Genomic DNA, 10,515 nt, shown 5'->3' on the forward strand with positions numbered 1-10,515 from the left:
TAAGTGGGTACTCAGGTTAATACCCTGCTCAGTCAGAAAAGATGAGAGTATTTGGTGCTATCTTCTCTTGCCTGCCAAGATTCAGAGAAGAGATGATGAGGATTGTTTCAGCAGATCCTTATCAGGACCCAACAAGTTTGCTTTATGAGGGGACCATGCTAGAAATGTAGCTGGCAGTGGAGTTAAACCTTTGTGAAACAGGACACAGCTGGGTTGGCAGAGGGACACTCTGAAATGATAATTCATTTTGTAATAGCAGCAACAGAAAGTAGGTCCTGAGTTTCTTAATGCTGAATGGCCAGACAGTCTGAAATTTTCAAGTCCTGCCAAACTATGTTTCTAACATTCTGAACTTTGCTGTGTAGGAAACAATCTGAACTAATACAGGTGAATTGGTTTTGGAGTTTTTGTCAGTAAGTAATCAGTATGTAAATAAAATGTCTTTACATATCATCACACCTTGCTTACTCTGAAAGGTGCACTTAGCAGAAGTGAGTTACTGAAATTACCAACTTGCTTTTATTGCTAGAGGCAGTTCAACTGGTAGAGTAAGGAAGGCTGCAGCTCTAGCAGGGGTGGTGGGGCAGGGACAGGCAGCAGAGCTGCCAGCAAAAGGTAGTGTGGTAGGAAAGGTAGCCCAGGTAGGAAATCTCGTGCAGCAGGTGGTGAGAAGGCTGTGTAGCATCAGGGAGGCTGAGGAGGAGTTGGAGAGCTGATTCCAAGTGCAGTCTGCAGTGGACCCACAGCCAAACAGCCAGAAGCCCTCCCAGCAGCATGTGTAGAAAAGAGAAGGGGCAATAATGCAGTAGAGTTGAACCTTGCCACTGGAAGAAGTGATTTTCCCCAGAGTGTGAGGTGCACTTGCAGCACTGCTTCATCACTGTGCAGGCTGATGGGGACAGAGCCCTCACATCAGGAGAGAGGCCAGGGCTGAGGAGAGCAGCACCCTGCTCCCCCTATAACCCCCAGTGCAACTGACAAGGCTGTGGGGATAGGAGTGGGTGCTCCATTCTGAGAGGATCAGAGGAACCCAGGTGCTGAGGGCACACTCTCTAGTAGGGATGGTACCTCTTGGTATCACTGAGAGGCTGCCAGGCCTCGTAAACCCTCTCACTGTATCCGCTGCCATGAGTTATCCACTGCTGTTGACACCCGTGATGCTCCTCAGATTGCTCCTGGCTGGATCTGCAGGGATTACAGACCCCAAGAGTGTTTGTGAGGATCTGTGGACTGCTGGTAGTTTTTTCACTCTCTCAGAGTCTCTCAGAGGGAAGGGATTTGAGAGGTTCAGTCCAGACTGGTGAGGTAATAAATCATTGCAGGACTGTTGCCACAGCCAGTGATTGGGCTGCTTGGGTGATGGCACTCCCTTTGAGGAGCCTGGTCTGCTGGGGTCCGTGTCAGAGAAGGGGAAGAGCATCTTCAGTCCATAGGCATGCCAAGCCTGGAGAGGAATTGCAGGTCAGGAGAGCAGCACCTGTGGGAGAGAGTCCAGGGAAGGACTGGATGAAGATCAGAGGGCTGGAGCACCTCTCCTGTGAAGACAGGCTAAGAGAGTTGGGGCTGTTCATCCTGGAGAAGGCTCCAGGGAAACCTTCAGCACCTTCCAGTACCTAAAAGGGTTTACAAGAGAGCTGGGGAGGGACTCCTTACAAGGTCATGGAGTGATAGGACAAGGAGGAGTATCTTCAAACTGACAGGGTGGGTTTAGATTTGATACTAGAAAGAACATCTTCACTACAAGGGTGGCAAGACATGGGAACGGGCTGCCCAGGGATGTTGTTGATGGCCATCCCTAAAGTGTTTGAGGCCAGGTTGGGGGGCTGAGAGCAACCTGGTCTACTGGAAGGTGCCCCTTGCCCACAGCAGGAGGGTTGAAGCTCGATCTTTAAGGTTTTTTTCCAACCCAAACCAGTCTATGATTCTATGGTTGTAGCACCCCTACAGGGTTGTAGGCATACAGATTGGAAAGCAGATACAGCAGAGAATAAAAGAAGTATTTAAGGTATTCTGTTTTTTGTTGTGTTATCTTAGATTCTCTAATTTTTTGGATTGTGCTTCAGATAAATTTGTACATATACATTATTGTGTACTTAGCATTGATTAAATTTGGCAAGTAGCACCTTTCTAAGCTATTTCAGGATTTGAAGAGTGGGTTGTGTTGTCACATAAATTTTGATGCACCAAATAGCAGATAGTATTTAAATAATTGTAAATAAGCTAATGATGTGTTTTTGAGTCAGATTTTTTTAATGGTAGTCATGTATTTCCATCTACCCTAAGAATGGGAAGAATATTACTTGTTAGCATCTTAATGTGTGAGTTTCTTGCTTTTCTCCCAATAGATTGGAAACTTTTGGCAGCAAGATGCAGTAGATTACCTTCAAGAACTTCTGAAAAATGAAGAGGTTGAAATTCATGTTGAGGTAGCATAATTTATTCATAGATGTGGAATGAAGTGAACCTTTTGTTGTCTTTTAACTGGCATTGAGAATGGTACATGAAGGAGTATAGCAGTAAATGTATTTCTTAGACAAAACAGAAACCAAGACTAAACTTATTTTTCCTGTGACTTTACCTTTGTTATAGTTTTCAGACCTTAAGTATTAGAGTTAGTGCTGGTTTTATACCCTCTTCATACTGAGTTGTTCTGACAAGTAACCTACCTCTCAGCAGCATAAATTGTTCTAAATTCTATTTTAAGTGACAAAATTCTGACATAATTAAGTATGAATGTGCTTAAATAAATTTATTAAAATTATAGGGAAAGACATCATCTGTATTGTCTGAAAACAAGCCATTTCAGACAGTTTAATGATAAATTATGAATGGGAAAGGGTTTGAGTGAGCAAGACAATATTGCAGTGTTAGAATTAGCAATTGGTGGTGCCATATCAGAAATAGATATTCCCATTTGTGTTGTGACTGATGTTAATAGGCATCTTAGTCTTGTATCTTCAAGTGTTATGCATATCAATCTGAGAGATTTTAATTTCTTGGTCACTGTTTCTAAAACCTCAGTCCCAGTATTACTGTCACAGTCCTGTTTTGTCCTGCATGAATAGGAATTACCAGATAACCCATGGGGCAAGATGTCCATCAGGCTGTATTTTGGGGGGATGTCGCTTTCGTCCTTCATGGCATACCAGAAGTACTGTGTTGCTGAAGGTGGCCAGGATGTACAGAAGCTGGTGAGACTTGTGTGTGTGTGTCCCCCTGTTGCTGTTCTGACATTGAAAAGATTATTCTGTTGCTAGTTGTGACCTCGGAGGACTTGTTACTTTCTAAATATTTCAGTGTGTTTTTGTGCTGTAAGCAGCAGTAGGACTGAGCACGCAGGTCTGCAGCACAGCACAGGGAGCTACAATGTGCTGATAAGACTCTGTGGAACAGCAAATTGCCAAGAGTTTGTTCATGGACTCTATAATGAAAAGATATTTTTGCACTTGCACTTAAAGTCCAGCTAGATTTTGTGTTCCTCTGAAACACATGCAATAAGGTAGTACTTTCATCATTTGAAGGGATTAGTTATTCATAGAAATATATCTAAGGATGGAGTAAACAAAATCAAGTTTCATCACAAAACCAGTGATTTATGGAGGAGTTACCTAGATTCTTTATTCCAAGAGTCTGGGGGACTTACCTGATGTTCTGCAAGGGAGGATTGAAGTTTCCACCAAACTCCATTGTCTTATCAAAAACGCCCTGTACATAAGTATTTTCTCTGTATTCGTTTTAATTTTTTTGTTCCTTGAAATCTGACAATCAGGTTATTTAAATTTCGAAGACTTTGTTATTACATTTTTCTCTTGATTCTGTTTAAGTCTGCCAGTGTACATTTCTTTCCAACATAGATCTCTTGTTCAGAAAATAATTTCCCACTACAGAGTCTGCTGCTGTCACTGGTGGTACAGAGCTTGAGTTGTCTGCTAGTGGGCTCATGATGCAGTTAGAAAAATCCCTCAGTGTATATTAGAACTGAGTAACCATGGAAAACCTAGCTGTAAATCAGTCGTCTCTTGTTGCATTTTCATGAAGCGAGCATGACTCGCAGCTTTCTGAAAACTAAATATGGATCTGGAAATGAAATTTGTACCTTTAACACAAAATTAAATTTGGAAAACAAAAATGAAGCTGTGTAAGAAGGTTGTGAACAAGAAGCGTTCAGAAAGCCTGAAGTGCTTTCCTCAAGGAGTAATAGCATTAAGCAGATCCATTCCAGGAGTAAGTGACTCAGAACAATTTGTAAGAAAACAGGCATGGAAGTGTTCAGTTGTAGACCAGAAAATAAGCAAGGCATCCAAAACTCAAACTGAACCTCAGGAACAGCAGAAGTGGGAAGCAAGCAGCCCTGAACACGTTCAAATATAATCAGCTCTGGTTTTAGCTGTAGAGACTCAGCAGCCATGCTCACGAGACATCTACAGTGCATCATTCTTATGTCAAGTGTAGTAACCATTATGTATTACTTCATTCTGTAGTTTTGTAACTTTATTCCACAGCTTCAAGTCTGTGATTTGGGGTAAGTTAAGTTGATAAGGACTTTATTCGATTTTGTGAGCCTTGCTTGCAGCTGCCAACAGTGGCTTATGCAGAGCTCACTGCACCCATTGCTGCAGTGTCACTGCCTTTGAGATGTGCTTGTGTTGAGCTGCAGAGATAAGATTAGGAGCTGGTCTTTGTTACCATATGACCAGCCTAGCTTAGGCATTAGCCTGAAAGATTCCTGGTAGGGCAGCAGGATGTTGGAGGCTCTGATGCATTCTCCAAGTGTGCTGAGCTTTACAGCAGTGACTCTCATTCCAGGTGTGTGTGTGTCCAGCTGTAGTCAGGTGGCTCCTGACTCACAGTGCTCCTGATACTTTTGCAGAAATCTGGCATTCAGTTTGTGTATCTATGATTTATTTAGACACCCTTTCTTTACTTGTAGGAGTATGTACTTTGAATGGAAAAAATTCTTTTTTGTGAATTAAGTTTGAGGAACATAATGATTTATGCAGGGGAAAGAAAGGGTCAATTTCCCTTTTATTTTCCAGTTATTTATGTTGTTTCTACTTACCTCTTTTCATGGGGCATAATAAAAAGTGTTCTTCATCAAGTAAATGTGTAAAAATGTATTTTGGAGAAATTGTTCATTTTCTTATGCATCACACTTTAAGTACAAGAGATAATAGGAACTCTCTTCATGATCTATGATCTAGCTGAACTGTGTGCCATACATCCTTCTGAAAATATAATTTAATGCACCAGAGTTTATTTTTTGGTGAACCAAATGCAGTAATGACATGTAGACTTCAACCTGTAAAACACATGGTTCTAAAAGAAGATACTGGGCAAAATTATCTTTATTCTAAACAAAGTAACTGGGCAGTGCTGTGCTGCTGAGAAAAATATGTATCTGTACATTGCAATGTCAGTTTGTTTCAGCAAGGACACACTGCTTATTGTTACTCTTCACCTTCTTAGATAGCTTCTTTGAACCAGAAGCCATAGCTAGGTTATTTTCTATTTTGTTATTCAGTATGATGCTCAGCTGAAGTCTGTCTTGGTCTAGGGGGTATTTGAAGGAGGCCTTTCACCTTCATACCTGCTGCAGCCACTGCCTGTTCCAGGAGAAGTGTTTCCTGTCACAGTTACCCACGTGGTGTCCCCTAAGGAGGTGAGTGTGTCTGGTCAGCATCTCCCATGCTGCAGTGCCATGGAGCTGGTGAAAAGGAAGTCACAGCTGGCAATCTTAGAGCATTAGAGACTGCAAAATCCTCCTGAGCTCTTGGTGCAGGGGGTTGTGCAGGGCAGCTCTCCAAATGAACTTTTAGCTGAAATAGGTGGAGGCAATGAAACACTAATAATTACTCTAGAAAAATTAATTTAAAGAATTACAATATTGCAGTCTGGTATTTAGCTTTTTTAATAAGAAAATAGGTTGTTGGATTTTAATGTGGCAGAATAGTGGCAAAATTTGTGTAAGCCCACACAACTTCTTGGAGTTCTGCCCAATCTCCCAGGCAAAAGACTGAATGTCATGTGCACTGATCAAAGATTCCTATGTGGACATTGAATGATGAAATAGAGAAGAAAGAGGAGCAAGGAAGTGCTGAATCTTTCAAAGATGGGGTCTGGATTATTAAAGTGATCTTTTAATAATGGTTGGAATTCCTAGTTTCTAAATCACCTGCAAAAATAGTAATATCAGAGCCTTTTCTTTAAATAGATTTATATTTGTTTTGATTCTTCTGGGAGCCTTACAAAGCACTCTGCCACAGAGAGAGCTGCCAGCTGTGACTCAGAGAGCCTTAATAAAGCCCTGAAGTGGTGCAATAAAATTGTAAAGACCCTTCCTCATCTAACAAACTTCGAAAAAGGTACGTTGTGTGTTTATTCTCCCTGTTGTTTCATGTGGATATTCAGAAATCCTGAGTTTTCTTTTCTATTTCTACGTATCTTTAAATAAAAGTTTAGGAGAGTAAGAAGTAACATCACACTATAATTACATGATACACTGTACATTTTTACTCTTCTTTAAATGGAGACTTTTGTGTCATTCTGCTCCACTGGAAAACAGTGGACAGAACTCAGACTCCTGATGCCTGTTGGAGTTACGAACTGACTTTAGATCGCATTTGGCAGTAATAAAACGTTCCCCAAAGGCACCTGTCACTGAACTGTGAAAATTTTATTAAATATTCAAAAGACATAAGTTCTGTACAGAAAATCATCTTATAAAGGTTCAGGAGTTGTGTGATCCCTAAGGAGTACCACTTACATGTCCACAGCTGTTGGGTCTAAGCTAGCACAAGTATGGCTGTCTAAAACCTGGTGAAGAAAGCAGTTCCTGCTCATACTTGATTCTGCCAACTCCTAAAACTCTGGGTGAGGTTTAGGCATTATCTGCCTCCTGTCTTCCAGACTTATGTCTATTCACTTGGAGATCAATCTGCTTACTAACTGGATTGTGCATCTGAGTCCAGGTTGAAAAGTTGGAACATTAAACTGTTTTGGATCACTATCTTTTCACCAAACAATTTGCTGTTATTTCTCACCTTTTCCATGTGAGGTGGAGAAACTTGACTTAAATTGCATAGTGCTGATTGTATTGGAGTTCAGAGCGAATTTGGAGGATGCACAGAACAAAATTATAATACAGTTTTGATAAGGAAGAGGAGGCTTAATCCTGGTCACAAAGTAAAGTGGATTTTCAAGGTCAGTTTGTACTGCACTGAGTACTCTGGGGTATTGTGTGATGGTTTTGGTTTTTTTCTTTCTTTTACAGAATTGCCTTGCCTTGCAGAGTATGTGGATGGTTTATGGTATAGAGCAAAGGTCCTCTCTATTACACAGCTCGTCCCTGTTCAGATTCTGGTTCAGTTTGTTGACTATGGTACTTACTTAGTTGCACCATCAAGCAGGTAATTAAGTAAGAAAAAAATACACTTAGATCATAAAATGTGTACTTATAAATAAATGTATGTTACATTTATTATTAATTCTTATATAACTACACGTAAATACATTTTACTATCATTTACTATTGGATTTCCAGTTAGAGAGAAAGTGGTTTGGCTGGTTAAATAATTTTTGTCTGCAGGGTGTGGGGTTTGTGCACCTGCTTCTCTGTTGCAGGTTGTTCTGAAAAGCCCATTATTATTATATCAGATTTCTCCATTTGTTCCAGTTGCTTAACCTGCAGGTGGGCTCAGATTAATCTGCTTCTGCACCTGAGACCCTTACTCAAAACAAGGGCTGAGCCCTCCAGGTGTACAAACAGATCCCAATACTGTGTGACTGTAGTCTATACAGAAGACAGCTGGGGAATAAACTAAGAGATAAGGGAATATCTGAGTGAGACACACCCTGCTCTGCCTGTGTGGAAAATGGAAATCAATTCCCTGTTCTGTGCAGTTCTGAGATGCTCTGGACTGCTTCTGTGCTGACACAGATTGCAGCTGAGTGTCTCAAACATACCAGGCTTTTAGGGTTCCCTAAGCCTGAATTTCTCGTATATACACATTTATATATACGTATGGAGAATACATAGTACTACAGTGCATCTATGGAACCTATATATAGTACATATATACACACACGTACTGCTTAATCAGAATCACTTGCTCTCAAATTTCTTGTGGAATGTACACTTCCTTGCTGAAGCTGATGCAAAAATGGGGATTTGAACAGATTTTGTGCTTTACAGTCTGTTAGGGTCTCAGGAGACAGTGTCTTCTGTTTCGGAGTTGCGTTTCCTGCTCTGCTTCCCCATTCCCTTGCTTCTGGCATAGAAAGATAAAGAATGAGGAGGTGATAATGTAAACCCCAGGTACCTATTTCCAGCAGTGTGTCTAGAGCACATCAAGGTGTGAAGCATTTGGACCACAAAGGTTTGTGGAGCTGCATTGTGATGATTCGCGCTTGGATTCCTGTGCTCCAATCTGTGTTTGGCTCTCAGGGAGGGGTCCCTGATACTGGGCTGCTTTTTGAGAGTTCCTGTGCTAAGTCCTTCAGAGGGCCTGCCCTGCCGAAGGAATTGTTGGGTCTGATGTTGGCACATTCCTGGTTCCCACACCATAAATGTGCTGTGTGAGCCATTCAGCCATCCCGATGTCCTTCCTGGCCAGGTGGATTGCTGTGGGCAAACGCTTCTCATTTCGGTTTCAGGTTGCGTCACATACCTTGTCCTCTGCTGAAGTACCCAGTTCAAGCGGTACGAGTTCTGCTGGCTGGATTTAGACCTGCTTCAGATGACAGAAATGTGGAAAGAATTCCTTATTCCCCAGAATGGAGCTTGAAAGCGTTGTGGGCCATGCTGGACTGTGTTGAAGGAAAGAATCTCTCTGCTTCCATACTTGTAAGAAATGCCTTTTTTTTTTTTCCCCTAGTTTTTGCTGAGCCTAAAATTCTTACTAGCACTCTAATTTCTAAGTCTTTGTTTTACTGTGAACCCTCATAGTTTAAAATGGAAAACCATTTACCATGAAAGAATGCCAAGAGAGAATGGTGTGGTGTTCTTAATTCTGCGATCATAAAGTCTCTGAGCATTCCTGTTATTTTAAAACCAGTTTTCTTTATTTAAAAACAGAGGTATTCTTTTTGTATTCACATTTCCATTTGAACAGTGAGTGCAGCTAGTAAGATCTTTCAGTATCAGCTTGAGATTTAAATCTGTGACTGTCAACACTCAAAACTTTCAGACTCTTTCACCAGAGGTTACCATTTCTTTGTATGGAGATGACAAAAATCTGGTTCATCTGAAGCTGATAGAAATGGGTCTTGCAGAGTTGGATGAGTGACACGTAAGTACAGTGACCATGAACTACAGATTCATACCACTGGGGAGGGCTTATTTCAGAAGTTTTAAGCGAAGTGTAAACTGCCAGTAATGAGGACAATTAGGGTTTATTTTTTAAAAAAATCTATTCTGTCCACACATCCATTCTATTAGTAAAGTACTTAACATAAAACAAAAAGCCATTAAAAATTAACTTCTTTACTTACCATTACTGAAACCCAGTTTTAAGAATTTACAAACACTATACAGAGAACCCTAGGGTGGTGTAACATAAACACCCTCTGCTGCCAATAACTGAAAAAGTAAACTTGGAGACGTGGCAGTGTTCTCTGCCCAGTCAGTCAAAACTAATCCTTTTTTTCTGCTTTTAATCTGTGTCAGGTGCTGCTGGTTCTCGGTGTTTTCAAACATGCACAGTAATATACTGGCATCCACACGTCTAGACAAACATAGAATATTTTTAATGAAGAGCCATATACTATCTGCTATCCATGGGGAATACCAGAGACTTGGATTTTCAGATTTATTGGCCAACCCTATTATGTCACATTTTTCCTTCCCATTTCATAAACACTCTTCTAGCAGATGTGAACAGAAGATACTCCTAACACTTTCTAATATTGAAATAGCGAAACTATGTAGCCACATCTCAATCTTTAGTAGCCTTGGAACCTTAAGTATTGTTCTGTGATACCCTTCTCATAGGAGTAGATGGAACTAATGCATAGTGGTGAAGGATTAGATCAAAAGCTGATGCTGGGACACTAGTTCTAGTATCTCATTAGAAGACTTGAAGAGAAGATGATAGTTTGTTATCGTGACATAACTCTTGTTTGTGTTTCAGGTTTATTTGGTGACGGACATCTCCACCCAGCACCAGATAGGAAGCAAACAGTGGGGGCTGCCTTCCTGTCTTTGTTCTGAAACACATTTGCATTGTTGCTGGTTTCTGTTTTCACTTTCAGGTGGTGTTACATCTCTTTCACTTCAGAGTTTGGAAATAAACAGTTTGGTTAGCATGCACCTGAAAGCTTGTTTTCCTTTACTGCTACAGTATGTGAGGTTTCTTTGGGTGTCTCTTCATTGTACTAAATCCTTTATCTGTAAAGCTTAGCCCCTCCTAGTCTCTTCAGTGAGAGCTTTGTCTAGATTACCAAGGAAAAGACTTTGTGATGTTTGTGTGTGAAGACTCCACAATCTCTCCAGGCAGCCAGTTCCAGGGCTCAGTCACC

The 10,515-nt window shown here is 40.9% G+C and overlaps 1 protein-coding gene across 1 annotated transcript in view; it reads left to right on the top strand.

Annotated features, from left to right (window-relative positions):
- RNF17 (ring finger protein 17) overlaps positions 1-10,397 on the top strand; it is a 40,205-nt gene extending 29,808 nt beyond the window's left edge. Inside the window, exons 28-35 of the mRNA XM_066313031.1 lie at positions 2,346-2,426; positions 3,066-3,191; positions 5,555-5,659; positions 6,212-6,362; positions 7,271-7,406; positions 8,653-8,842; positions 9,186-9,287; positions 10,128-10,397. Of these exons, the coding sequence (XP_066169128.1) occupies positions 2,346-2,426; positions 3,066-3,191; positions 5,555-5,659; positions 6,212-6,362; positions 7,271-7,406; positions 8,653-8,842; positions 9,186-9,284 (888 nt within the window). The 3' untranslated portion in view covers positions 9,285-9,287; positions 10,128-10,397. The remainder of the gene's footprint in view (positions 1-2,345; positions 2,427-3,065; positions 3,192-5,554; positions 5,660-6,211; positions 6,363-7,270; positions 7,407-8,652; positions 8,843-9,185; positions 9,288-10,127) is intronic.
- Positions 10,398-10,515: the final 118 nt, after the last annotated feature.

This window comes from Sylvia atricapilla, chromosome 2, assembly GCF_009819655.1.
Source record: "Sylvia atricapilla isolate bSylAtr1 chromosome 2, bSylAtr1.pri, whole genome shotgun sequence".
NCBI lineage: Eukaryota > Metazoa > Chordata > Aves > Passeriformes > Sylviidae > Sylvia > Sylvia atricapilla.